The sequence below is a fragment of the Numida meleagris genome, chromosome 23 (assembly GCF_002078875.1).
Source record: "Numida meleagris isolate 19003 breed g44 Domestic line chromosome 23, NumMel1.0, whole genome shotgun sequence".
NCBI classification, from domain to species: Eukaryota; Metazoa; Chordata; class Aves; order Galliformes; family Numididae; genus Numida; species Numida meleagris.
In genome coordinates this window covers 4,426,692-4,452,841 of record NC_034431.1, presented here as the reverse complement: position 1 = coordinate 4,452,841, position 26,150 = coordinate 4,426,692, and the positions used below count along the sequence as shown (strand labels likewise).

Genomic DNA, 26,150 nt, shown 5'->3' with positions numbered 1-26,150 from the left:
TCTCCCCGAGTGGGCGCGGGGCTCCGCGTGCGTCGGGGTCGCGGGTGCTGGGATGGGGGGGGACGCGCGAGGCTGCGAGCGCGGGCGGTGCTTGCCAGGCAGCAACCCGGCCCTGAGCATCAGCTCACGGGATTGCAAAAGCAGCTCTGCCCCCAGGCCCGTGGGTAATGCTGCGTGCGTGGCCGGGCACACGGGCGCGGCGCTGCTCCCGGCCGCCGTGCGGGGGCGGACCGGGCCGTGCTGCGCTGCGCTGTGCCGTGCTGTGCCGTACCGGGCCGTGCTGCAGGAAGTCACCGCCGCCGCGGAGCCCTTCCCGGCAAGGGGAAGCAGAACGGGGCCGCGCTGCCCCAACGAGAGCCCCGCGGAAAGCGGCGGAAGGTGCCGGGGGAGCAGGGGGAGGGCTGGGAGCCGGGCAAGGCGGGGATTGCAGACAGCAGCGCGGTGCGAGCTGTGCTCGGCCTCTCCTTGGCTCGTCGTTTTCTGCGCGCTGGAGTTTTCTGACCGCCCCCCCCCATCCCCGTGCCTCAGTTTCCCTGGAAGCCGAGCGTGCAGCGCGTGAGTCGGCGGCGGTACGGCCCCGTCGTGCGGGAGCGGAGCGGTGGGACGCGGGGGGGGCTGCGTGTCCTCGAGCCGCCCTCGGGCTCCCCCCGAGCTGCTCAGCCCCTCGTCCGCAGCTGCAGGAGGGCGGGGAGAGCTGAGCTTCGCGCTGCTTCGCTATAAAGCTCTAAAGAAGTCAAGCCCTCTTCTCTCCAGCGCTTTCTCTCTCCAGGATGTGATGCCATAGCTGAGCCCAGGCGGTGGACGGGGAGGTAACGTTCCTCTGCCCCTCGCACCCCCGCTGAGTTTGGTGGACCTTGGGGGCCAGGCAGGCTCACCCCGCAGGTGAGGACATCCTGAGTGCCCTGCTTCCTCTCAGCTGTCCCCTCTCCTTCAGGCAGAAGATGTCCCGGGCCATGCAGTGCCACGGCTGCGTGCCCTGGCGCAGCTGGACGCGGCTGTGTGGGTCCCAGCCCGGCTGCAGGGCGGCACGGTGTGTGTACCTGTGTGCTGCTTCGAGGCCAGGTGAGCTGCGACCCCGAACCCACCCTGCTCCTGGGGTAGCCGTGTCCCTGCTGGAAGTCCCTCCCCAGCTCCACGGCTGAGCCTGCACAGTCTGCGTGTCACCCCCATGGGGTGCTAAGCCCGGGAGCTTGGAAGTGTGAGCTCTGCTGGGCTGGGGGAGGCTGTTGGTGAGCGCAGGAACGCTTCGTCCCCGCAGGTGCTGCAGGCAGCTCCTTCCACAGGAAGATCCTCCACGTGGGTGGCATCTCCCTGCCCAGGTACAGGGGGAGGTGGGTTGCTGGGCTGCTGCCTCGGGACCCCTGGGGCTCTGCGGGCAGAGATGCTGCTTTGCCTGCACTGGCAAACCACCCAGAGCCAGCTCCCTGCCGCTCTGAACTCAGCCCTTCCATGGCACTGTCTTGTGGTGTCTCACCCTGCCCATGGGGCTGCTGGCCCCTGCCCACCTCCCGATGCTTTCTCTCCTCTTGCAGGAGCTGTGTTCGCTATAAGGGAGGGTCTCAGGAGCACCGAGCCCAGCGCAGCTCCTCGCACCATGGCCTGGACCATCTCAGGAATGTGGCCTCATCTGGTAAGCTCGCAGCCTTGCGCTGAGGGGAATGGAAGGTCCTGCACAGCTGCTGCCCTGGGCAGTGCAGGGTTCTGCCTCCTCCCTGCACAGACAAGCAACTTCCCCAAAACTCCTGCCAGCAAGAAGCCGTTTGTATTGCCAAACACTTTTTCTCTTCCCAGATGCTATCAAGAAACACCAGAAGAGCCTGTCTGCGTGGTTCAGCAACCAGCCCAACGAAGAGAGGCAGTTTGGCCCTTCCTTCTCACTAGACGCGGTCCACGTGGACCCAGTGATCCGGGAGAGCTCCCTGGAGCAGGTCCTGAAGCCCTCTCCTGACCTGACCATCCAGCACCAGCTCCAGCAGCCCTGCAGGCAGGTCATCAGCCTCCAGAACCTCTTCGACGTGGATGCCTGTGGGCGGCAGGTGAAGAACGTGGTGCTGTATGGCACCGTGGGCACAGGGAAGAGCACCCTCATCAAGAAGATGGTGGTGGACTGGTGCCATGGCCTCTTACCCCGCTTTGAGCTGGTCATCCCTTTCTCCTGCGAGGACCTGTCCCACAGTCACGTCCCTATCTCCCTGCGACGCCTCATCACCAAGAAGTACCAGCACCTCCGGGACGTGGTGCCGATCCTGGGCACTTCCAACCTCAAGGTGCTTTTCATCCTCAATGGGCTGGAGCGCCTCAACTTGGATTTCCGACTGGCTGGCACTGAGCTGTGCTGTGATGCCAATGAGCCCGTGCCTCCCTCTGCCATCGTGGTCAACCTGCTGCGGAAATACCTCCTGCCAGAGGTCAGTGTCTGCTGGGGCGTTGCGGACTAAGGCCTCGTGCTAGTTCTCATAGCACAGCTTGGCTGCCAGTCAACTTGCAGCCTCTACCCCTCGTGGGACTCTCCGTGCTGGTTTCTTGCCGGGGGATATTTGGGAGGCCTGGTAAGACAAAGAAGGTAGTACCTGAGAATCAGTCCACGGGGTTATTGCCTTCCAGACTCAATTTATGTATGGAAGGGGATGGGGAAGCTCTTCTGTACCCTCTGCCTGGGCCAGGTTGGAACCAATGCCCTTTGGGCAGCAGCTTCTCAGACCCCAGCTCCTGGGTGCTCCCGGATGTGGGCTGTAGGATTGGGATTCTGCTGAGGTTAGATCAAAGGCACCTCCCAACTCACCCAGCCCTCTGCTTGCAGGCCAGCATCATCGTCACGACGCGCCCGTCCGCGGTGCGCAGGATCCCTGGTAAGTACGTGGGCCGCTATGCTGAGATCTGCGGCTTCTCAGACACCAACCTGCAGAAGCTGTACTTCCAGCTGCGCCTCAGCCAGCCCGGCTGTGACGGAGAGAACAACGGGGACAGGCGCTCGGGCGAGCAGGATAACTTGGTGGAGATGCTGTCGAGGAACCTGGAGCGCCAAAACCAAATCGCCGCCGCCTGCTTCTTGCCCTCGTACTGCTGGCTGGTGTGCACCACGCTGCACTTCCTCTACTTCACCAGGACGGTGCCTCCCAGCCAGACCCTGAGCGGCATCTACACCAGCTTCCTGCGGCTCAACTTCAGCGGGGAGGTGCTGGACAGCACCGACCCCACCAAAATCTCCATGATGAAATACGTGGCCAAGACGGTGGGCAAGCTGGCCCACGAAGGGGTGATGTCCCGCAAGACCAGCTTCACAGAGGAGGACCTGCAGCAGTGCTTTGAGGTGGAGATGAAGACTGAAAGCGAGCTCAACCAGCTGGAGGTCTTCCGCAGTGACGTCTTCCGCTTCTTCCTCACGCCGTGCGTGCAGCCGGGCAAGGAGCACACCTTCGTCTTCACCATCCCCGCGATGCAGGAGTACCTGGCCGCCCTGTACGTGGTGCTGGGCGAGAAGAAGACCCTGGTGCAGAAAGTGGGGAAGGAGGTGTCGGAGATCATCGGGAAAGTGAGCGAAGATGCCGCTGTGGTGCTGAGCATCGTCTCCAAGGTGCTCCCCCTGCGCTTCCTGCCGGTGCTCTTCAACCTGCTCAAAATGTTCCCTCGCTTCTTCTCGCGGCTGAGCGGGAAGGGCCGGGACACCATCGCCCGCACCATGGCGGAGGAGCTGTTCAAGGAGGAGGACTACTACAACGACGACGTCTTGGACCAAATCAATTCCAGCATCTTGGGCGTGGAGGGCCCCATGCGGCACCCTGACGAAGCCGCTGACGATGAGGTCTTTGAGCTCTTCCCCATCTTCATGGGTGGGATTCTGTCCCGCCGGAACCGCGCCATCCTGGAGCAGCTGGGCTGCTCCATCAAGAACCTGGCGGCCTTTGAGATCGCCAAGGCCATGAAAAAGACTGTCATCAGGAACAGCCGCAAAGGGCTGCCCCCCTCCGAGCTCATGGACTACCTCTTCTTCCTGCACGAGTTCCAGAACGAGCGCTTCACAGCTGAGGCCGTCCGCTCCCTCCGGACCGTCAACCTCTCCTCCGTCAAGATGACCCCTCTCAAGTGCTCCGTTCTGGCTTCTGTCATGGGCAGCACGTGCCACGAGGTGGAGGAGCTGAACCTGACCTCCTGCAACCTTGACACCAGCAGCTTGAGGACTCTCTTCCCCGTCCTGCTGCGGTGCAAATTTCTCCAGTGAGTACCCCCTGCAGGGATGCCCTAGGAGCCACGTAAAGGCAGGGCATGCCTTTGTTTACAGGCAGCGCATGCCACGGGGAGGGACTACAGCTTCCGACATGCACTGCTCCTCCAGCAGCCCTGCTCAGGCACTGCACGCTGGGACTTGCAGTCCCACCACCCCCTCCGTAGGGCAGCGGTCTGCGCCTGGCTCTGCAGGCTGCAATGCGGCTCCCTGCCCTTGCTGAGCACCCGGAGCCGCTTAGCATCGCCTCGTAGCTCGCTCAGGGCGGGAGACGCGCAGCCCAGATTGTCCCGGTCCGTTCGCAGACCTGCAGTCTGCTCATTGCCCAGGGGGTGGCGAGCCGCGTTCGACAGAGATGGGCGCAGCTGTGCGGCTGGGCTGTGCAGCGCTTCCTTCCTGCGGATGCTCCGGAGGGCTCAGCGGGGTCCTGCTCCTTCCTGAGACCCTCAGCCCCCACAGCGGCACCCGGATCCCCCTCCCCTCCCTCACTCCTGCTGGCTCTGCTGGCTGATGCCGCTGGGGTGGCTGCTGTAGGCTTGCTTGCACAGAGGGAGCCTTGGGTGACCTTGTATGGGGAACCCAGGTAGGACGGTGGTGGGGAGGATGGGATGAATGGCCCCACAGCTGACGCTTCGGTCCTGCCACCACTCCCCTCTTTTGCTCTGCACCAGTCTGCAGCTCAACAGCCTGGGCCCTGATGCCTGCAAGGAGATCCGTGACCTGCTCCTGCACGACAAGTGTGCGGTGAGCAACCTGCGGTGAGTACTGCCCCGTCCTCAGCCCGAACCCTGCCGCACGCTGCAGGCAGCACCCTGATCTCACATCCCTGCAGGCTGGGGAACAACCCCATAGGTGAGCAGGGAGCACAGTACCTGGCCGAGGCGCTGGCAGGCAACCGCTCGCTGACCCACCTGTCCCTGCTGCACACCGCGCTGGGGGACCGTGGCGTGGAGCTGATTGCCCAGCACCTGGCCGAGAACCAGCAGCTCCAGGAGCTCAATCTGGGCTACAACTCCCTGACGGACACGGCTGCTTTGCACGTGGTGGAGGTGGCCAAAAAGCACGCGACACTGGACAAAGTGCAGTGAGTTCACCCCGTCCCCTTCCTTCACGCTCACAGGGGATGCTGCGAGCCAGCATCCCTCCCTGCAGCAGCAAGCCCCTGCATTCCTCCCCCCCCCACCCCAGCCCTCAGCATCTCCTTTTACCCCATAGTTTATATTTCAACGACATCAGCGAGGACGGCAAGCGGGCACTCGACAGCCTGCGCATGGACCGGGACGGCGTCAGGGCGCTGGTTTTCCTCACGGCGGGCACTGACGTCTCCGATTACTGGTCCAGCATCCTGAACGTGGTGCACAAGAACTTGCCCTTCTGGGACCGCGAGCGGGTTCGGCAGCACCTGACCCTCATCCTGCAGGACCTGGAGAGCAGCAGGAGGCAGACGGTCAACCCCTGGAGGAAAGCCAAGTTCCTGCGGGTGGAGAGCGAGGTGAAGAAGATGCTGGGGAAACTCCAGCATGGGACCCTTTGAGCTGCTGGAGGGTGCAGCGCCTCACCCGCGCCCTTATCCCAGCGGAGATGCCCAGCGGTTGGGTGCTGCCGAAGCTGTTGAAGGTGCTGGGTATGTGGGGCCAGGCTGAAATATGGCACAGAGCCCAGGAGTGAATGGGACTTGTCTTTTGGGCTTGGACTCGAGCTTGCTTGTGAAACCCTTGGTAGCATTAAAGCGCACTGCTTTGTTTCCTGGTGTCAGTCTGCCCCACCATGGGACACTCAGGGGCTGTTCCTGAGCCCTCGGTGCTGGTTGTGATTCCTGGTGCTGCTGGGTGAGGGCTGGAGCTGCCAGGACTGAGAGGGTAGGGGAAACTCGGGGCTGTTTAACCATTAAACATGGGGCGTCTTGGAGGAGGCGGGGACGCCGTGCTTCCCTGCCACTTCACCCTGTACCTTGCTCCCTCTCGAATTCGCTGCAGCCATGAAGCAAACGGAAGGTACGTGCCAGGGCTGCAGGGCTTCGTCCCGCAGAGACCCTTCCCCATGTGTGTGTCTCCAGGCTCTGCTTCCTCATGGAGCAAAATGGCGTCAGAGCCACGGAAAGGAGCTGTGGGCACCCAGGAAAACGCCGATGGGCTGGGGGGGGGGGGTTGGCAGGAATCCCCTCTCCAAGGGTTTGGTGGTGTTGGAGGGTTTTTGGGGAGGTGTGCAGGGGAAGGCTTCTGTCTTCGTCTCCTGGGCCCTGGTTACCCTCCTCACCCCCACCCAAAAGCCCTGAGGGGCAGACCCTGCACACCGTGTGAACAGATGAGCCCTGAGCACCCAGCTCTGCTCCCAGCTCGCTACCCTCTGCGCTGACCTCTCCTCTCCCTCTGCAGGGCTCGAGGGCGACAAAGCATCCATCATGTAAGTGCTGTGCTCCCCCTGGCCCCACGGCTGGGCAGTGCTGGGGTGGTGTGGGCTGTGGCTGTCAGTCCCAGGAAGGTTTTCCACAACAAGAGAGTTATAGGGTCAACCCCAAAGCAACATCCCTCCCTGGTTTCCCCCAGGGAAGAGGAGGCACTGCAGCTGTGGCCCCAGTAGGAGTGGGGCTCCTGTGGAGGGGCAGGGGAAGGCAGTGGGGCTGCACTAACGTGGCCTCTCCTGCCCTTTATCGTTGCAGAAAATTTGAATTTAACCCCAAAGATGGGATTGACAACCCTGCCTTGTCACTGGCTGAGGACATTGGTAAATATGTGGGTTTCCCACATCAGCGTGGGGTCAGTTCAGCCCCGGGCACCGCGGGGAGGTGAATGCTTACAGTAGAGGGGAATGGGGAGACCACGGCCCCGTAAGCATCCCTGCAGCCCTGCTCATGGGCCATGTCCCTATGCAGATGGCGAGGCCGTGGGGGAGCCCCGCTTCTACATGCTCAGCAAAGGCAGCACAGAGACCTTCGGCTTCTGCCTGCACGAGGAGCTGGGCTGCCAGGGCCACGTCATCCGGCAGGTCGAGCTGGGGGGGCTGGCCCAGCGCCGGGGGCTGCAGGATGGGGACCGGCTCCTCCAGGTCAACGGCCACTTCGTGGACCACATGAAGCATGACCGGGTAAGCTGCGAGCATCCTGGGAATGTGGGAACGCCTGGGTATCCCTGGCTGGGCACACGGGGCGTGCGGGATGCTGGCCCCACCGGAGGAGCGCTGCGCTCGTGGTCCTCAGCCTGGCCCCTTGCAGGTGGTGCAGAAGATCAAGGCCAGCGGGAACCAGGTCCTGCTGGCGGTGCTGGACGGCGACTCCTACGAAGCAGCCAAAGCGCTGGGCAGAGACCTGTCCCAAATGCTGCCCGCCGACATCCGCCCGCGCCTTTGCCACATCACGCGGGACAAAAGCGGCTTTGGTTTCAGCGTGTCGGGTCCAGAAGGTAGGGAGGCAGCCGGCACTGCCAGCCCGCCCATGGCATCGCCCCGCTTGGAGCATCGCCCCGCTTGGAGCATCGCCCCGCACGCTGCAGCCTTCTCCTCTTGCAGGCGTCAAGGGCACGTTCCAGCTGTCGGTGCGGCAGGACGGACCGGCGGAGAGAGCTGGGGTGCCACCGGGCTCCTGGCTCCTGGAGCTGAATGGGCACAGTGTCAGGAGCTGCTCGCACACCCAGCTCGCCCGAAAGGTGCGTGTGTGCTCTGGTGCTGGGCTCAGGGCTGGGGCTGGCTGCGGTGCTGAGCATCCTGCGTCTCTCCTCTAGCTCAAGCAGAGCGGCAGCAATGTGACACTGCTGGTGGCATCTGGCCCAGTGGAGGAGTTTTACCGCCTGCGGGGTCTGCAGGTGACAGCTGCCCTGGCGGACACCTCCTGGCTGCCCTTCAAGGCTCGGGAGCTGCACATGGTGAAAGGTGCAGCTGGCTACGGGTTCTTGCTCAAGGAGGATGACTACGGCTCAGGGGCCATAGGTGAGGGAGCTGGTCCCACCTGTGCTCGGGGCCAGCAGTGCCAGGCTGCCCCCTGAATGCCTCGGTGAGCATCTCTCCTCTCTCATCCCCTCAGGCCAGTTCCTATGGGACATAGACGCGGGGTTGCCGGCCGAGCAGGCAGGGATGAGGGAAGGGGACCGTCTCCTGGCTGTGAACGGTGAGAGCATCGAGGGGCTGGACCACCAGGAGACCGTGCTGCGGATCCGCACCCACAAGGAGCAGGTGACACTGCTGGTCATCGACCCCGTCAGCGATGCCTTCTACCGCTCGGTACGTGCTGGGCAATGCACAGTCTGCAAGGTGGATCCCTCACCCCCAGACCTGTGTAGGGAGGTCTCCTCCAAGACCTCTCTGGCTTGCCAAGGGACTCCAGGAGTGGCATGGCTCACCCGTGATGCTCTTGCAGATAGGGCTGTCCCCTCTGCTGTTCCTCGATGATGGTGACCCTGCCTCAGGCTCCTGCACGCCCTCCCTGCCCTCTCCCAGTGACTCCCCTGGGCTCTGTCACATTGATGTGAGACCAAAGGGACCTGGCTCCTGGCTGACGGCTGCTGCCAACAGCATAACCATCACACAGGTAAACCACTTCCACCGTGCTGCTCCGAGTCTGGCATCCTCCTGCCCTCTGTGCTGAACTCCTGGCACCATGGAGCTGGTGGGAGCGTGCTGCCCACCTATCCCTGCTGTGTCCCTGCAGAGCCCACGCAGACAGGAGCAGAGGCAGCTGCGCCATGCGTTCTAGCAGCCTGGAGCACCCTGCCTCCAGCCAGGATCCCATGCAGCACTACGGATGTACCCAGTGAACAAAATGCGGCTCATTGTGGACAGCACTGCATCTCTGCACCTGGGATGGGGCTGCCAGCATCGTGCCTCCCAGAGACTCATCTCCACTGGCCGAGGTTGGCCTCAAGCTTTTATTGAATGTAGCAGTAACCTGAAGACGGACCCATGCCTCCAGGGATATTTGGGGACACAATGCTCAGCTCGGGGCTCTGGATTGCTCCCAGGAGAGCCAAGGCACTGCCCTCCGCGCCATGACCCAGGGGGCTGGACCTTGGGCCAAGTGGAAAAGGAGCAGCAGTGGTACAGGGTGCTGGAGGAACCCCCCAGCTCTCAGCTGGGCTCAGGTCTGCCCTGCATGGACATCTCCCTCGTGCTCCTCCTCTGCAAACTGCTGGGTGGGACCTGCACCCATCATGGCACTGTTTCCGCATCACCGCTTTGGGGAGTGATTAAAGGACAAATCCATGCTGCCGTTCACGTGAGTGGTGTGCTGGGGGGGTCTGTCACTCAGCAGCACGTCCAAGGGACAGACAGGACCCTGGGGCAGCTGTGCTGACAGAGGCTGAGACCCCTGGGGGTCACCGGGTGCTACATCTCCAGGGGGTTGAGGCCGAACTCCTGCAGGCGCTGCTTGTGCTCCAGGCAGATGGTTGTGCTCACCTCCTCCCAGTGCTGCCTGGCCTCTGCCATCTTGTTCAGCACCAGGTCCAGGCTACCCTAGTTGGGGGAGAGGGCGGTGAGGAGGGGAAACTGCTGAGGGGAGCCACCCACAGCTGTGTCCCTGCTCACGTGGAGAATCTTCTCGTACTCCCTCTGCATGATGTCCATTCTGCCCTGCAGCTGGGCGATGGTCCTGTCCCTCTCTGTGAGTGCCTTGGTGGCAGCCTGCTGGGTGTGCTGGCTCTCCTGCAGCCTGGTGGCTGTGGGGCGCTGGGGACAAAGGCAGAGTACACTAAGCTTGTGGGCACTGTGAATGGGGCATGGAGGGTGCGGCACAGCCCCCACCCCAGGATTCGGGATGGGGTGGGATCACAGCATCCCCTTTGCAGTCAGCATCCCAAGCTCTGGGATGCACTGGGAGCAGGGTCAAGCTTTGCCTTCAGCTGCTGCTTGGCAGACAGCACAGGGTGAATGTCTCTTGTCTCCCCTTGCTCCCCCAAATGCATGCTTTGCTGCCCTGGAGCAAACACATTCCCATCCCACTAGTGACAGGCAGAGATGCCAGGGCCATACCCAGCTGTTCCTGCAGGCTTTTCACTTTTGCCTCCAAGTGCTGGCTGTGTGCTGCCGTCTGTTTCTGCAGCTCCTGGTATTGCCGGGTCATTTCTGGGAGCCAGGGAGAGGAGAAAGGGACAAATGGTGACAATAGGAGGGACAAGCAGGCAGTCCCTGTGCTGGGAATCCAGAACATGTGGCCAGCCAGGGCTCCAGCAAGTGAGAACTGAGGATTTCTCTTGCAGCCTGTGCACCTGGAGTGGCTGTGCCTCCTCTCCTTGTCCCACTGGGCTGTGGCAGGGGCCAGAGAGAGCCCTGGGGAGTGGGGGTGGAAGGTTTGTTCAACCTCTGCTGAGCGTGGGAGAGCGAAAATGAGCACGGAGTTTTGCATGTGGCAAAGACCGCAAACCTCTGGCTGAGGTTTTACCTCTGCTAAAACCATCTCCTTCTCAAACACTGAAGGAAGCGTCGAGGCAGTGACTTCTGCAGGCTCTGTGGTCTGCTCTGTGTCAGAGCACAGCAGCTGGGGTGCAGTGAGTGCACAGCCAGAGTCTTGGCATGCCAATGGCATGGGTGCTTTGGGGCTGAGCAGAACAGGATGATGGGAGAGGTGGGGTGAGCTTTGCTGGCATCTCTGGTGCGGGATTCCTGCGCCTGCCCCCTCCCACCCCGTCCATTACCTTCATGCATGTCTCGCTTGTCATCCTGTGCCCGCTCCAGTGCCTGCTCCAGTTCTCACAGCCTCCGTTGGAGCCCTTCACTGTCAGCCCTCGCCTGCCAGGCCACATCTCTCCAGCGAACTGCAAGACAGAGCACTGCTGTGGGGACAGCGTGCCGCTGGGAGTGACCCACTGGGATCCAGCCCTTGGAGCACATCGGAGCCTGTGGCTGTATCCAAGCCACAGGGTGGGACGCCCTGCCCAGCACTTTGGTCCAGCACTGCATTTTTCCTCGCTTTTCTCTGCTCCCAAGCATGCCCCTGGCTCCTCCCCATCTTACCTGGGTGCTCTTGCAGCCTGTCAGCCTCCAGCGCTGCTCTCCTGGTTGTGGCTGCAGCTTGGCTTTCTGCTGCCAGAGGGGAGGAAGAAGGGACGGAGTCAGGAGCAGCTGGATGGTGGGGCTTGGCCCAGGGATACTTAGAGCTGTCAGATGGCCTAGGGGCAGCCTGTCTTGAGATGTTCATCCCAGGAAAACTTGGCTGGGACATGCCTCCAGCTGAAACACCGGTGCCAGGGATGTATTTGTGCAGACAAAGAGTTGAGGTGTAGCCGGTTTTACTTGAAGTGGCTTCCCTGGAGAGATGCATGCGAGGTTGGGATTGAGAGCTGAGATTTCATGGTGAAGATGGGGCAGTAGCTGGGGTCCTTGGCACACAGAAATTCAGGTTCCCTTCCAAGCCCCTACCCATGTTCTTCCAGTACACACCTCTGGCTGGAGCTCTGTAGGAGGAGCTGGGGCCTGGTGGAGCTGCTGTCTCTGAACCCCCACCCAGGTCCTGCTGAGCTGCAGGGTGCAGAGGGACGCAGGATGTTGGAGCAGAGCCCAGACCCTGCTGCCTCCTGTTTCTAATCAGGCACATCGGGAAGTATCGGGGGACAGAGAGGAGGGGCATGTCCCTGCCAGCTGTGGTCCGCAAGCCCCCAGATTCACCTGCTGCATTTCCCTTTTTGTGTTGCTTCACTCCTTTTCTCCTCTTCCCTTTGCCCTTTGGAGGCATCCTCTTGGCAAAGCCGGGAGCACAGAGCTCAGTCCCTCAGGACACAGCAGCTGCCTCCAAGCCAAGCTGTTGTTGTAGCAACTGTGTCCGCAGCGCAGGCAGGTTGCCTGGCCCCACACCCGCCTCCGCCTCGCAGCAGCTGAGCATTTCTCTCCCGTGACACAGGCATGGGCCACACGCACCCAGCACAGCAGAGCTGGAGTGGTCTAAAGCCAGCCCCACTGCCAGCACCCAGCTGGCTGGGTTTGGCTGCAGGATGTGGCTCCCACAAGGTAGGGTGGATCCTGTCCCATCTGTGTCCCACAGCTGTGGTCCTGCAGCAGCTCTGGCACTGCAGGGATGAAGTGGGAAGGGTGATGCTCCCAGGTCACAGCCTGAGACAAGCCCAGCATCTTCCTCCCTTCCTGCCCTGCCTCTCCTCTCTGGCACACCCTCCTGCTTACCTCCTGCTTGCTGCTGCAAGTTTTGCCCTGGGGACTGCGACTGGATTTGGATTCTCTTTATAAAACAGAACAGGGAGGAAGGAAGGGGATTTCAAACTGTTATTTCTGCTCAGGATGTGATTCACCCCACATACCTGGGAACGTGTAGGTGAGATTTGCTCAGTGGGACCCAAATCTTGCTGTGTGGGCAGAGCAGCAGGAGCAGGGAGCTGGCAGAGGCTCTCTCTGCACAGGGACAGAAGCATAGAATCATTAGTGTTGGAAAAGACCAATAAGCTCATCAAGTCTAACCATCAACCCATCCCCACCATGCCCAGTAAACCATGTCCCCAAGTGCCACATCTCCACGGTTCTGGAACACCTTCAGGGACAGTGACCCCACCACTTCCCCAGGCAGCCTGTTCCAATGCCTGACCACTCTTTCTGAGAAGACTTTTTTTCTAAAATCCAACCTGAATGCTGCAGCCCCTGCTGCAGGGAGGGGACAGCAAGCTTTCCTTGAAGCCTTGCACATAAACACAGCCATGACTTGGCGTGAGGCATGCCCAGAGCAGCAGATAGTGCAGGAGTGCAATTGCTCAAGCACACTCCCTGATCTCTTTGGATTGGGGCCATGGTGATTTTTCTCTTTGGCTCCACAAAGCCAGTGGAACCCTCCCCATCCCTCTCCCAGGTACTTGTGGTATCCCGGAGCTGGCCAGGGCACCCTCCGGTGGTCAATCCGGCTTGACTATTAGCCAGAATCCATTAACATCTAATGGGAAAAGCCTCAGGAACACGGCCTCAATAAACGTTGACATATTTGAGGTCAATATAATCCTTAGGAAAATTTGCCCAGGTAATTAAAGCCAGACAAGGAGCTGCCTGTCCCAGAAATATTTACCGAGCTCTACGAAAGGCAGTAAAATCAAGACAGAGAGCTTTATAACCACTTGACACGGGGCTCCCTCGCTGCAGCTGGTGCTGGTAGTGCTTCCCGCTGCCCTGCTCATCCCGTGCCCTGCAGGAGCTGGTTGGCAGCCACCAGCCTGCAGGCCTGGGGTGTCAAAGCGTTGCTGCAGTCTCTCTTCCCCTTGAAGCCCGCGCCGTGATGCTGACGCAGGTTTGCAGCAGCCCTGCTTGTCGCAGAGGAAGCATTCTGGCTGGAAAGGGAGCTGAAAAGAGGATCTGAAGTCAGCACAGAAACAGAACTGAGCTCACTTTCGGGCCCGCGTTGTAATTTCCAAAGGCGTGCTGTTGTCAGCCGTGCCAAAACATGGATGTACTCATGGCATGGTCTCCTTTCCTAACCCTACTCTTGTGTCTGCTCCCGTGCCCCAGCCTGCTGCAATGCCGGCCCCATTATGGAGGGAGATGCCACCGTGACACCAAAGACTGTCCCGTGCTTTAGGATGGCACCACAGTTCTGCTCCGCTTCGGTTCTGCCTCCACAGAGGAGGCGGTGGCCATGGCCTTGCGTCCCCTGAGCCTGCAGCCTCCACACGGCATGGCCGCTGTGCTCCAAGCCTGGCCGCTGTGCTCCATGCCTGGCCGGCCCGAAGAGCACAACCAGGGTCTGCAATTAAAATGTGATGGAAAGCAGGCGTGGGACAGCGGGTTTTGAGGGGAATGGGGGCACGCAGGCATGGGGGAGCTCTCTGCCAGAACACGGCACCCCTGCTTCCCGCTTTCAACGCTGTCAGTTCTTTATTTGGAGAAAAGGGAAGCTGTTTTTTAGAAAGGGGAAATAATCTCTTGTGCAAGACCCGCTGAACAGCGTAGAACGGCCTGCGGGCACCGCGCCGCCAGCGGGACCCGTTCCCATGGCAACACCACCCCACCCTGCCCGCGCCCCCGCCCGCCCGCACTAAACATGGCCGCCGCGCCGCCCTCCCGCAGCTGTGCGCATGCTCTGAAGGGACGAGGCGGGACCTGCCGCTCGGCCCTCCGCTCGCCCCCTTCCTACTGGGCGCGGGCGCCAGCCAATGAGCAGCGGCTCCTCCCCGGAGGAGGGGGCGGAGCGTGGAGCGCGGAGGGGGCGGCCCGCCAATCAGCGAGCGGCGTGGCCGGGGCGGAGGGCGGAGCGGCGCTGGAGCCGGGCGCCCCCCGCCGCCGCCGCCACCGCCCGCGGCTCCCGCTGCCGCCGCCCGCCTGCCCGGCCTGGCCCGCGGAGCGTCCCACGGCCGTCAGCCCCGCAGGGCCGCGGCCCGGTGCCGTTCGGGGTGGGGGCGGCTGTGGGCTCTCAGTCGGCCGCCCCCGCGCTGCCCTCATGTCGGCTCCGCTGAAGAAGGGCCCCGGGGGGCTGATCGGGCTGATGAAGGACGCCTTCCAGCCGCACCACCACCACCTCGGCCCGCACCAGCCCGGCGCCGTGGACAAAAAGATGGTGGAGAAGTGCTGGAAGCTGATGGACAAGGTGGGCCCGGGCGGGGGATGGCACGGGAGGGACCCGCGGGGTGGGCCGGGCCTGGGGGGGGCTGTGGGGCGAGGCTGTGGCAGCGCAGCGCTGCTCCCTGAAGGAATAGGGCCGCGTTGCTGTGTCCCCGAGGGCTGAGAGCCTGCTCAGAGCCGGGCAGCGCTGTGTAAAAGCCATAAAATGCTGCGTAAAACCCTTTGCAAAAATAGAGGGAATCAAATCTAACGATAAGCACCCAAACCTCGCGGTGTGGGAGCAGAGGGGGACATCCTCCAGCCCCAGGCCTTGGTGCTGGGGTCAGGCTCTCCCCTCTTGTGGCCTTCACACCGCCAGGAAGTGGCCATAGGCACAGCAGGGCGGCAGCCCCTGGCCTGCAGCTGTGGCCCTGTGCTCTACTGGGAGAGATCCCGATGAGCAGTCAATTGTGGGTACTCATGGTGTACGTAGGATGGCCCGGTAAGTGAGCGGAGGTATCGCGGTTGGGCAGGAAATTAAAATGTCTCACGTGTTTTTCCCTGGGATTGCGCCTGTTCTTATGGCTGTTGAGAGCTGAGGTTGAGCTTGGTGTGCTGCAGAGCACAATGTGCGGTGGATCACACCGGGTTCAGGGCAGGGGGTCAGCCCTCGGGAGCAGCACAGCCTCAAAGTGAAGAGCCCAGCGGTCCCTGGGGAGTGTCACCCTCCCCTGGGAGCACAGCACAGGGGCTGAGGGCTTCCCTCACCCTGATACCCCGTGGGTTTGTGCATTTCACCTCTCTCCTCTCTTTTCTGTTGCATTGATGCATGCAGCATCTGAATCTCCTGCAGTCGATGCTGAGGAGGGCAGAGTAGATGACTTTCTTCAAGACGTATTAGATGGTGCCTATGCCAGGAAATCACTTTGCCTTGGCTGGCTCCACAAAAGGCACGGTTTATAGTTGCACCCTGCTGTGTTTGTGATGAGCTTTGATCACCTTCTGCAGAGAGGGACTGGGATCCAGCGTGAAGTCTTTTGAGAAGTGCCAGTTGCTGCCTCTGACGCACATTGAGGGCTTAACTATAAGGGCCGAGGTGGGGAGACTGGTTTGAAGATGAGCACAGAAGTGCAATTCTGTTGGGAATAAATTCAACTTGCAGGCACAACTTGTAGGAATGCAAATCTTCCTTCTCGCGCCTGTGGTATAGAGGTGAATGTCCGTCTGTGTTTGGCTCGATGAGTTGGGCTGTTCTAAGAAAAAGACTGGCCTGCAAACACTTGGGTGTTTTGGATTGCAGCGGGCTGTTTCAGGTGTGCATCACAACAGATCTACAAGGCCCATCCTCAGCTATCTCCACCTTGAAATGAGACCAGAAAAGCCGAGCTAAGGGTATGGTTGTTTGCCACAAGTCAAAGGAAATTCTAAAAGCACCGACTTCCCAGTTTTGCTCCTAAGCAACACCTGATAGCTCTGGCTCTAGGCTTAGTTTTTCAGGTCTTAGAGAGCTGCTTGTCCAGTGTAATGGGGGCAGGAGGAAGATCTGACAGCGAAAAGCCCCTCCGATTTCAGTTAGCTTTAGTTGTGTTAATGCACACTTAGAATTGAATATTTGTGTAGGAAATTGCCAGGCCTTCATACAGCGGTTGCGGATCCAGTGGTGAGAAGGGGTGCGTGGGAGCTGTTGAAAATGGGTTAGTTTTCTGGGCCAATTAAATGAAGGTACAGGTGCAAATGAAGAAAAACAACAACTTGCGTGCATGTTTAATAGATGATGTTTTCCTTGCAGAGATGTGTGCTGTACGTACAGTGCGTTCATGACCTGATTCCTCAGCCTGCATAATGAGCAGGGGTTGTCAAAGCAATCGTGCATCTCTGCTTCTGGATGTGACTGATGAATTTCCTATGCAAGTTGATTCTTGTCCAAATACTTTCCCCATAATGTTCTCCATAAGCTGCCTGATGTATTCCTGCCTTTCAGATTCTTTAACTTGAAGTTCAAATTGTGAGTGTGGGCCGTTGCACCCTAACACAGGACAGCCCTCTGCAGCAGGATGCTCACCTGCGCTGAACTAGGTGATATCTGTGCATCTATCTCTGAAATATCAGCACCCTTCTGAGGATGGGTATGTTGCCAGGCATCTTGTGAGCCTGCACAAACAGCGCAGTAAGCAGTGCAGTCGCTTCCTTGCAGCATCTTGAACCTGGTGTGTAGATTGGTTCAAGTGGGAGGAACTGCTTTTCATTTGTTTTTATCACGCTTGCTCATCTTATCTCTGTCTTCAGCAAATAAAGCAGTGCTCAGTGTAAGAAAACATTCGTAAGAAAATGCATGATGTATTGGCTGGTGAAACCAACTCTGTTTTTTACACGAACGGCTGCAATTGGGAATCGCTTCTCCCAGATGTGGAGGGGCAGCAGCTGTTGCAGACCACCTGGGTGCATTTGAGGGATGGGTGTTGTGATCCTGAAGTGCTTGGGGCAAGAAATAAAGGATGCAGTGCAGTGTATTGAGATCTGGCAGAGGAAGATGAGCTTATAGGTAACTCAGAGCAGTGTACTGATGTTACTGAGCTTCTAAAGCTGATACTGAGAAATGCCTCTGTAGGTCACCTTCCTTGCAAGTAGCAGAGAGGCCGAGTACAAACTCAGCAGGAGATAAGAGGAGTTTGAGTAGCTTTTCTTGTACTGCTGTCTCAAGGTGAGATGCCATTTCAATAGAACTTCCTCTTAAGGAAAGAACTGTAGCATTTCTGAGCTGTGCTGCAGAACTGTGCCGCGGTGCAGTGATGCCAGGGGCTGGGCAGGCTCTGCAGTGTGTCCCCAGCCCATGGCACGGAGCAGAGGTGTCCATGCTGGAGCCTTTCTGCCATCGGGCAGCAGGTTGGTGGCCGTAGCAGATGGGCTGGCTCCAGCTTCCGCATGGGTAGGGCATGGGATGGGCAAAATGGGGAGCACACTGAACCGAGAGGGACGTTTTGTAGGACATCTTGTGGGAACTGTGCTTTGCAGGACTTCTGCACGGACGTGTTGGAATCGCTGCTGGAGTTGGTGCAGTACTGACTCACGGGGTCTGCTTCTGTGGCTGGGTGTTTTCCAACTGTTTTCTATTACAGATGCCTGAGAGAAGGGCGTACTCGGACCTGTGTGCCCATTTAATGTGGCTTCCTCATAAGAACTGCTTTTGTTAAGTTTTTTTTTTAAGCCTCCGTGTAAGAAACAGTTTCTATGGAGGAAGCGATTTTGCTGCGTGTGGAGCATATTTAGGATCTGTTCGTGCCGCGCAGTGAAGCTGGTTTTATCCAGGGGACAAATGTGTTGACTCAATTGGTTGATGTGGTTCGTTGTAGAGTATTCACAGGCTCCAAGGAAGCAGCAATTGAGGCATCCAAATCAATTGGCTAAGTCAGCTGCGTGACCACCCGTCTGCTGGTTGAGGCCTCCTGACACACAGAGGGGCCATTTTGGTGCTTTTATTTCCATCTCTTCTCAGGGAGGGTTTTCTAGGCAAGTAGCTCTCTGAATGGCAGTAACGTTTTTCTGTTTGTTTGTTAATATACAGAGTGCCCATCTCTTCGGTGACACAGTTCTTCTCAGTCGGCTTGTACTGGAGGCACTGCTCTAAGTCAGATGGCAGTGGAGATGGCACTTAACCCTTCAAGGTTTCTTTTTGCAGCCCTCAGTGGCAAAGTGAAACGCTAGAGCTTTGTTTCAGCCTGAATTCCTTTGTTTTCCAGCAGTGCTGAGGTGCTAAGGGAAGCAGGGAACCAGCAGGTTGCTCAGGAAGATTTCTGGGTGATCTTTTAGCTCCCTTCCAACTCGAGCCATTGTGCTTCCTCAAGGCTTTGCAGAAGTGTTGTCTGCATGAGGAGCCCTGTGTACCCCTGTGCATGCAGCTGTCATTAGTCTAAACCTCATTTGTGTGCTTTGGTATTAGGCTGTCGGATAACTTGCATTTTAGCAAAGATCTTTAGGACGGTGTGTGCGTATTTTGTGCTGGTCTTCCGCTCACATTTGGTGGAAGAGGCAAAAGATGGGAGCAGTTATCTAGCAGGACAGGACTAAGGCTGCATGAGCTGCTTTCTTAACTCTTTAAACTTCATCTGAAACTGGACTCAAAACAGTAGAGCAGAATAGCAGGGTTTGGGTTCTTCTTACAACTGACAGCACACCGGTAATTTTTCCAGTTGCCAGTTTGCCATTCTTTTTCCCTTCCCTTCTCTCATTCTAGGCAATAAAAAACATTGGCAATAGCGGGTGGCAGGGAGGCTTCTTTTATTCTCCCCAGTCACAAACTTGTTATCGTGAGCCACTGGCATATATAGTGAAAGCCTATAATAAGTTCAGCTTGCATCCTGATATGCTTTGGTCTCTGGGCTTGTGCAGTGGCCGGCTCTCTGTCTGAACTTGACCAAAAAAAAAGTGTGGTTTGTAAGTAACACGGGACGGCCTTGAAGTGACTGATGGCTGCTTGCTGTTCTTAAGTTCTAAAAATGAGTGTTGTTGATGAACCGCAGGTGGTGCGCCTGTGCCAGAACCCAAAGCTGGCCCTGAAGAACAGCCCGCCCTACATCCTGGACCTCCTGCCCGACACCTACCAGCACCTCCGGACCATCCTGTCACGCTACGAGGGGAAGATGGAGACCTTGGGAGAAAACGAGTACTTCCGTGTGTTCATGGAGAACCTGATGAAGAAAACCAAGCAGACCATCAGCCTCTTCAAGGAGGGGAAAGAGCGGATGTATGAGGAGAACTCTCAGCCGAGGTAATGGGGGAAAAATGCCTTCCAGTATTTGTGATCCAAATGTGCTTTAGTGAACGAATGTCTGCTGGGTGACATGTCTGTACACGAAAGCAGACTGGTGAAATTTCAGGCTAAGTGTAGAGTTTCAGGCAAAATATACTTAGCTGTATTGAAATCAGAGCGCAGAGTACGTGTTCAGAGCCAGCGTGGCCCTCGTCGTGGTGTAGCTCAGGTTTGTTAGGTGCATGTGAACAATGAAGTGTGCTGTGAAAAGGTCTTGCACTCCTTTTGCAAAGGGTGATAAGATTCAGAATTACCTTCCTGGCAGTTTTAGGAAACGGAAGGATGTTTTGTGTTAGGTAGCAAAGCAGTTATCTTTAGGCTTTGCCTGCAACGTGAGGAGCACTGTGCTGTACTTGTGAGGCCGCATCTTCCCTTCATTCAGCTTTAAGGAGAGCCAGGGTGACTTAAGAGAAGAATAAAGCTTTGGGAAGCATTGATCTTGCTCATTTGTCCAACTGCTGGCAGCAGGATGCAATGGTCAGAGACATACAAAGCGTGCACTTGTCGTCTAAAACTCATTTCAGCTTTTTGCAGGAGGCACTGAATTAAAAAACAGTGGAAAAAAAGTGAAACAACCCAGTAGCTGAACGTAATTGCTCTGGGGAGAGTATGTGGTTAACGCCCTGGCAACTACTTGCTTGAATTACTTTGGGGTGAAGAAAAAAGAGAAGTGCTGGCACATGTTTCTGGTATATATCGAACTCTCTGTAGCATGTTCTGTAATGCTGAACTCCAACAAGTCTGTTGGAGTGGCTGTAGAAGCTGCTGTTAGTGCTGTTTGATTTCTCACTGCTGGTGATGAAGAACGAATCCAGAAATAAAAATCGCTTTTAGATTCGCTGTTTAGCATCACTTTGTCAGACGAGACTTGCAGTTAGCTTGCTGGAGTCAGGGCTTGGCAGTGCAAATATGGCATCCTCATGTGGTCTGATCGTCTCCTTTAAAGTTTAGTTGTCTACCTAAACCCACAACAACTGAACTCTGAGTCTCCTGCTAATTTTATTGGGTTGTTCTTTGAGATGACGACAGATGGATGATCGCTGGAGACGATGATTTTACAGTGCAATAGGTTGTTCCTAAAATATCTGAAGTAGCATTTATTGCTTATGGCTTGTATGTTTCTGCCACGTAATACGGGTGATGTTGTTTTCTAGAATGTTCACTGTTGCCTCCAGAAATAGGCTGAGGGTATGTGAAACCTTGTAGGGTTTATCTGATGCTTGTTCTGGTTAGCTGTGTGTGTGTCGTGATCTGCCTGTCGTAAATGGGGAACATCTGATGAGCAAATGGAGGATAGCCGTGTCAGTGGTAGGTTCAAGCTCTCCCCTCCTGTCCCTTGTTATTTCAGAGGGAAGCAGAGAAATATTTCTGCGGAGTTAACCATCCTGGGAAAGCTCCCTGTCCCATCTGCACTCAGACAAATTGGTAAAAGGAGCGGGAGGATCCAAACGAACGAACTGAAAGAGGGATTCCGTTAGAGGTGACAGGAGTCTCTGGGGATTTGCTAATTGTGCCACTTATAAATAAACAATTTACCAAAGAAGGAACTGCAGTGAGACTTGTAGACCTAAGTGTGAAAGTGGAAGCTCATCCCAGCTGGTGTCATGGCATCTCTCTTTGCTTTTTGCTCAGCCCGGGGAGCAGCAGTTACTGTTTTGGCACAGAGGGTGAGACACGTTTGCCCTGGGGCTGCTAACAAGAGTGGTAACTTTCTCAATTCTCTAATTTGTTGTAGAGAAGAAAGAAGTGGTGCATGTGAACCATGTGCCAGTTCAAGAGATAGCTCTGCTCAAAGAATGCCATTGCTGGTTCAGCATCTGTGCAGCCTTGTGGAAGCTGGTAACTTTAAGTGCTGTTCATTTGTCTCTTCTTAAATTTAGTTAAAAGAAATGCTGCCATCGGTGCTCCTTTTGATTTAAAAGACAAGATGTTCTTACCTTGTCAGGAGTTGAAGAAACAAGTGGTGTGGTTTTTTTTGTGTATGTGTGTATTTTTTTTCTTATGTCTGTAAGCATGAATGAGTTCAAATATCCGAAGCGTGGGAGAAACTTTCTGGAAGCTTGTCAGCATCCTGCAGAGCAAACAAATATAACTCGAATCTGGTATTCATTGGAAGCATACCCATGGCAGTGTGTGTGTGCATATGTATGTATATATAAAAAATCTGTCTTGCTCTTGATCTTATGTAAGCTCCCTGCTAATGTTAGTCTGCACTGTTTTGAAAACACGCCTTTAAAAATCTAATTTGGCGTACTGAATAATCACTTTTTCTTGGCTTTTTCTGGCTTTTTCTTTTTTCCTGCTGTCCTTGAAGCCTCTTTCTTCCTGTCTTCCAGATTTAGCATTCGGTTTGTTTCCTGTTGTGTACGCCGTTGTTTTCCTCCCCCCAGAGTCTCTTGATGTAAAGCAAACGCGCTGTTGTGACATTTGCATAAGCAGCGTGCAAACCGTGCAGGTGTTTGCTGCTAGCAAACTTGTCAGCCATTAGAAATGCCCCAAGCCTCTGAGCTTGTAGGAGCAGATGTGTCCTGATCGCTTGAGCATCAAAGCGACCGAAGCTGTTTTCCTCATTTCTAAATCTCTTGCTGTCTTTGCTCAAACTTTTCAGGGACTTCTCCTGAGCGTCCCTCCGTGCTGGGCCGAGGCAGAACCGGAGCGGAGCTGCAGGGAGCACCGTGTCTCGTGGCTGCCCGTGCTGCTCTATGAGTTCCTCAGAGCTGCAGGATGTGTGTCAGGCCGTGTCAGGGGCCTGGTGCGCTGCGGTGCGGGCGTGCTCCGAGCGGGCTGCGTGGGAGTAGAGCACGGATGCTGCTCGGGGTTTGCTGTAAGGCAGATCTAGTTTAAAATCCACAAGCAGAAATAAGGTCACGTTTGGACGTCGAAAGGTGTGTTTGTGCAGAGCACGACACAAGCCTTGGTGTCTTATTCTGACGTTCAAACAAGAGCAGGGTTAGGACGGGCTCGCGTGCTACGGATGTGGGTGAGTCTTTGTTCCTTCAGTTTTAGTCCAGCTGCAATCAGAGGGCTGTCAAACGCTCTCCTGTGTCGTACCTCAATGGTCAGCCTGCTGAAAGCAGCCCCCGTTGGGCAGCCCTCGTGGTTCACACTCTGCTGTCAGCGCTCGGGGCTCCCTTTCTGTCCTCGGGCCTGGCCCTGTAGCAGTGTGGCTGGGTGCAGTCATTCAGCTGACACCGGTACCAGCTTCCGCAAACTCATCCTGCAGTTCTTGCAAGGGGAACTTGCTTGTTTGTTTTATTAGTGGAGCTGTAAAGATAACTATTTAAATTCTGCTTTAGGTCGCTTGCGTTTCTATTTAAAAATTAGCGCTGTTAAGGGTGCTATGTATGCGCTTCCTGGTTGAGTGTGCGTGGTAACTTCTTGTTTCTGCTTATAGAGCGAGTAGGCACATAGATATACTTGAATGCGGTGACTTGGGAGTGGGTTTTCTTTTTTGGCAGAGGTGCTGTGTTACTCCGAGCCCTGACCGTTGCTTGGCATGTTGTGGTTGCCCTTGCTAATGGGCTCTTTGGCCTCTGAAAGCAAACTTATATTTGAGAATCTGCTAGGCTGCAAGGTGAACATCTGCGGGGTTTGGTATTGGGATCGAATGGTATTTCAGGAGCTGATTGTTCTGGGTATTTTTTCATATGCTGAAGGTGAGGATCTTTGGCTGTGCTGCGGTAACCTGCAATGTTCTTGAGGATGCAGGCATTTCTGAAACAGCTGGCTTGTATTCTTCATAGATCCCAGTGCTTCCTAACGGAGAAGGCATCTAAGATTTGTTAAAAATGAAGAAGCAAACCACCCGGAGGTGAAGCTTGTCACCTCTACGGCCAAAGCAGTGCACCAAGAGAGATTCTGTGCAGGATACCACGCAGGTCAACATGCAAAAGACCTGCAGTGGGAACCAACTCTTACTTGGGAGAGGATAAATTAGGGTAAAGAGTCCCATTTCCAATCATAGATCAACTTAACTGAGTAGGTTTGAGCGTCTGCTGAATGGGAAATTCGGAAAACTTGTTTCCTGAAGCAAATCAGACCAGCGTGAATGTTTCCATGTGAGAATTTAATGAGTGGGTGGGGGAAGGTGACGGGAGAGGTAATTACTCAGGATATCAATGCATGTTTAGGAAATAGCGAGAGTGATTTTGCAAGCTGAGCTTGCACGCTCTGATAAGCAGTTAACAACAGTTAAGAGAAGAGAAAATGGGGTTGGACAGGGAGTGGCATAAACCCTGTCCGTGTAACAAGGAATTGAGGGAAGTTCTGGGAAGCAGGCTGTGTTTAACTGCTGTCTTCCTGACAGAAGGAATGCTGGCTCAGCAGGATTTCATATTCTTCTCCAGCTCCAGTATGGAGACTGATTTACACAGGAACAAGCTACTGGTATTTCGTGTGCACTCGGAATGACCGCGCGTGTCCCTGAAGGGGAAGGAAATGCGTGAAGAATGGCTTGGAAAAAGTATTGGAATGTAACAGTTCGGAAAGCACTGGTGCAGTGCCATGACCCAGGAAAGCCCTCCGGAGGAGGTGATGCTCTGATCACGTATTTGGGAGTGCTTGCACACACACACACTGTGCAGCTCTAAACCTGAGGCTTCAAATGGTGCCCGGTGTGAGCGGCTCCTCCTCCTGCTGCTTCCTTCTAACACAGCAAAGACTTCTATTTTTTTTTTTTTTTTAAACAAAACCCACTGGTGTGAAGTCTACATCTGCATTTAAATTAGAACATCTTAAAGAAAAGAGCAGGCTCCAAAGCTGCCCACAAGAAAGGTTTCCTTGCCAAGCTCCAGCATATGAGCGCTAACTAACTGCTTATTACCCAAGGAGAAATTCATTATCATTTAAATGTTGTTGGAGAGAGGAATGCGAATGATTTCTCTTTAACTCTGTTTTAAATTGCTAGTTGAGGTGATAATTACGGAACTCAGATAAGGCTTAATATAACTGGCATAAGCCTGCATTCGTTTTCGTTTTCTTCCGGTTAGAATTTGTCCCGCTGTCCTGAAAATCTCTTTATGGGCCAAGGTAACCTTCCAGCTTATTGCACAGTGGGGAAGTAAACTTTATATTCTTCTCAGAGCCTGTAAAAGCATAGGGCTTTATGCAAGGCCAGCTCTGCGTGCTCGCTTGGTGGATGGCGGAACCAGCACGCTGTTTAGTGGGTAGGAACGACCTCCTAAAACGTGGGTAGTTCTGATGCTGGCCAAGTGTGATTCTGCTTCTCGGCGGCTGTGCTGTGTTCCTTGGGTGCTCAGCTTGCGTGCACAGGGCCAGGCCGTCGTGTTTGGGCTTTGGGTGGGTTTGAAGAGGGCTGTGGTGGTGGCTGTGATGGCAAGCAGCGCCGCATTGCGTGGAGCTTTGCAGGAGCGGAGGGCAGCGCTGACGCAGCTCCGCTTGCTGAGGTCACAGCACCTTCAGCAGCGTGGGTTTGGTGAGAGGAGCCTCGGAAACTGCAGAGTGGATCAGCTGTTTTTGTAGCTCTGCAAAGAACGAAACAGCGAAGCCTGCACCCGTTTAAACCAAAAAGTGAGTTGGAAGTGAAACTCATACGAACAAGTCACGATAAGCAGGTTGCTTGCTTCCTTTTTCCCAGAAGAGCTGCTCCGCAAAACCAAGGTGGGTTTAGCTGAGTGTGAAAAAAGCAGTGAATTCCCTGCTGGGAGCTGCCTGGGTGCTGCTGCCCGGGGGTTTTGCAGGTCGGGGCCCGGTACTGCTGCAGGAGGTGACTTCTGTTGAACTAGCAATAGTTAAGTGGAATTTCATTCACTTCCTGTGTTGCAAGTTTTGTTGAAAGTAGTTCCGTTGTAGCTATTTTTAAAACCCATCGCTGTGTGCAGAGGGCTCCGAAGCTGTCTGAGTTACGAAAGTCAGCCTGGGAGCACCTCGAGCATTCCCACTTGCTGCTGATTGTGCAGCCTGGTGCTTTGTGCTGGCACCGAGATGAGGACCCAGTGCTGTGTGCTCGCAGGAGATCCGAAGCAGTTGTTCCTTCTGGGACCAGGTGCAGCCACCTAGCTGCCGAAATGGGCTGGAACTGCTGCTGCCTGGTGCATAGTTGGTAACAGCTGAAACAGCATCTGTTACATGATAACCTCATGCCTTTGTGGTTTCTGAAATGTGAGTTGGACCTGTTGGAGACCTGAAAAAGGCTGACTTCTTCGAACTCTTACACGTATAAATTAGTTGCAGGAAAAAAGAAATATCTGGCTGCTTGCTGGACCCAAGAGCTGCGGTTTCGTTATTTTCCTTAGTACTGAAGCTTGTGCTTCCATTTACCCATGTGGGTACAAACCATGTCTGTGAGTGTTGTCCTGAATGTAACTGCACGTTGACTACAGGAGTGAGAGGGTAGGAAACCTGGATTTCCTTTGTTGGAATTCCTTGCAGCAGCGCTGAGTGGACATTGTTCTTCAATAGTGAGCACACGGTAAAGCATTTTGAATTCCCCATTCTAGTTTCCAGCACTGCCTGCCCTTCAGCTGCCTCGCCTGTAAAATAAGGTAAATGACTGGGATTTTTTGCCTCGAGGAAGTCCAGTGTGATCTCATGCAGAAGCATGTCAGAGTCCTGAAGGAAGCCTTATCCAGCAGCAGTGTCGGCGGCTTGTGATTACAGAAGAACAGCCGTTAATTGCTCCACTACCAAAATAATCATGGTGTGCTGGCAGCT

General features: G+C 56.0%; 4 protein-coding genes across 15 annotated transcripts in view; 3 read left to right on the top strand and 1 right to left on the bottom strand.

Annotated features, from left to right (window-relative positions):
• Positions 38-5,966, top strand: NLRX1 (NLR family member X1). 5 transcript variants are annotated; one of them, XM_021376340.1, is made up of 10 exons: positions 153-378; positions 770-809; positions 935-1,062; positions 1,259-1,331; positions 1,533-1,630; positions 1,792-2,408; positions 2,801-4,215; positions 4,894-4,980; positions 5,055-5,306; positions 5,438-5,966. In XM_021376340.1, the coding sequence occupies exons 1-10, from the start codon at positions 168-170 to the stop codon at positions 5,754-5,756; spliced, it is 3,240 nt and encodes a 1,079-aa protein (XP_021232015.1). In that variant the 5' UTR covers positions 153-167; the 3' UTR covers positions 5,757-5,966. The 5 variants fall into 5 exon arrangements, with proteins under 5 accessions (XP_021232014.1, XP_021232012.1, XP_021232011.1 ...); XM_021376338.1 differs by having other exon boundaries at positions 153-555; XM_021376339.1 differs by lacking the exon at positions 770-809 and having other exon boundaries at positions 38-378.
• Positions 5,715-9,424, top strand: PDZD3 (PDZ domain containing 3). 3 transcript variants are annotated; one of them, XM_021376351.1, is made up of 10 exons: positions 5,715-5,846; positions 6,598-6,625; positions 6,882-6,946; positions 7,095-7,306; positions 7,434-7,620; positions 7,727-7,863; positions 7,939-8,143; positions 8,238-8,434; positions 8,571-8,741; positions 8,862-9,424. In XM_021376351.1, exons 1-10 carry the CDS (start codon positions 5,804-5,806, stop codon positions 8,904-8,906), a joined length of 1,290 nt encoding a protein of 429 aa, XP_021232026.1. In that variant the 5' UTR covers positions 5,715-5,803; the 3' UTR covers positions 8,907-9,424. The 3 variants fall into 3 exon arrangements, with proteins under 3 accessions (XP_021232026.1, XP_021232027.1, XP_021232028.1); XM_021376352.1 differs by lacking the exon at positions 5,715-5,846 and adding an exon at positions 6,075-6,216; XM_021376353.1 differs by lacking the exon at positions 5,715-5,846 and having other exon boundaries at positions 6,109-6,625; positions 6,882-7,007.
• CCDC153 (coiled-coil domain containing 153) lies at positions 9,051-12,169 on the bottom strand. Of its 5 annotated transcripts, none has more exons than XM_021376361.1 (6): positions 11,813-12,169; positions 11,162-11,227; positions 10,860-10,962; positions 10,181-10,273; positions 9,737-9,867; positions 9,051-9,664 (listed from the first exon to the last, which is right to left on the bottom strand). In XM_021376361.1, exons 1-6 carry the CDS (start codon positions 11,819-11,821, stop codon positions 9,536-9,538), a joined length of 531 nt encoding a protein of 176 aa, XP_021232036.1. In that variant the 5' UTR covers positions 11,822-12,169; the 3' UTR covers positions 9,051-9,535. The 5 variants fall into 5 exon arrangements, with proteins under 5 accessions (XP_021232036.1, XP_021232035.1, XP_021232037.1 ...); XM_021376360.1 differs by having other exon boundaries at positions 11,162-11,230; positions 11,813-12,157; XM_021376362.1 differs by lacking the exon at positions 10,181-10,273 and having other exon boundaries at positions 9,737-9,877; positions 10,843-10,962; positions 11,162-11,230; positions 11,813-12,159.
• Positions 14,423-26,150, top strand: part of CBL (Cbl proto-oncogene) — a 34,716-nt gene continuing 22,988 nt past the window's right edge. Inside the window, exons 1-2 of one of the 2 annotated variants that reach the window (XM_021375970.1) lie at positions 14,423-14,717; positions 19,189-19,436. In XM_021375970.1, coding sequence (XP_021231645.1) covers positions 14,571-14,717; positions 19,189-19,436 — 395 coding nt within the window. In that variant the 5' untranslated portion in view covers positions 14,423-14,570. Of the gene's footprint in view, positions 14,718-19,188; positions 19,437-22,257; positions 22,459-26,150 lie in introns of those variants that run through there. The other variant, XM_021375971.1, reaches the window with a different exon arrangement.

Excerpts from the sequence above, each read along its gene's own strand:
- NLRX1 (XM_021376336.1), top strand. The coding sequence starts at position 53 with ATGGGGGGGGACGCGCGAGGCTGCGAGCGCGGGCGGTGCTTGCCAGGC. Across the intron at positions 556-934 it reads GGAAGCCGAGCGTGCAGCGC|GCAGAAGATGTCCCGGGCCA; the intron begins GTGAGTCGGCGG and ends CCTCTCCTTCAG. Across the intron at positions 5,307-5,437 it reads GCGACACTGGACAAAGTGCA|TTTATATTTCAACGACATCA; the intron begins GTGAGTTCACCC and ends TTTACCCCATAG.
- PDZD3 (XM_021376351.1), top strand. The coding sequence starts at position 5,804 with ATGCCCAGCGGTTGGGTGCTGCCGAAGCTGTTGAAGGTGCTGG. Across the intron at positions 6,626-6,881 it reads GGCGACAAAGCATCCATCAT|AAAATTTGAATTTAACCCCA; the intron begins GTAAGTGCTGTG and ends TTATCGTTGCAG. Across the intron at positions 7,864-7,938 it reads ACACCCAGCTCGCCCGAAAG|CTCAAGCAGAGCGGCAGCAA; the intron begins GTGCGTGTGTGC and ends TCTCTCCTCTAG.
- CCDC153 (XM_021376359.1), bottom strand. The coding sequence starts at position 10,733 with ATGCCATTGGCATGCCAAGACTCTGGCTGTGCACTCACTGCACCCCAG. Across the intron at positions 9,868-10,180 it reads AAGCCTGCAGGAACAGCTGG|CCACCAGGCTGCAGGAGAGC; the intron begins GTATGGCCCTGG and ends AGCGCCCCACAG. Across the intron at positions 9,665-9,736 it reads AGTACGAGAAGATTCTCCAC|GGTAGCCTGGACCTGGTGCT; the intron begins GTGAGCAGGGAC and ends TCCCCCAACTAG.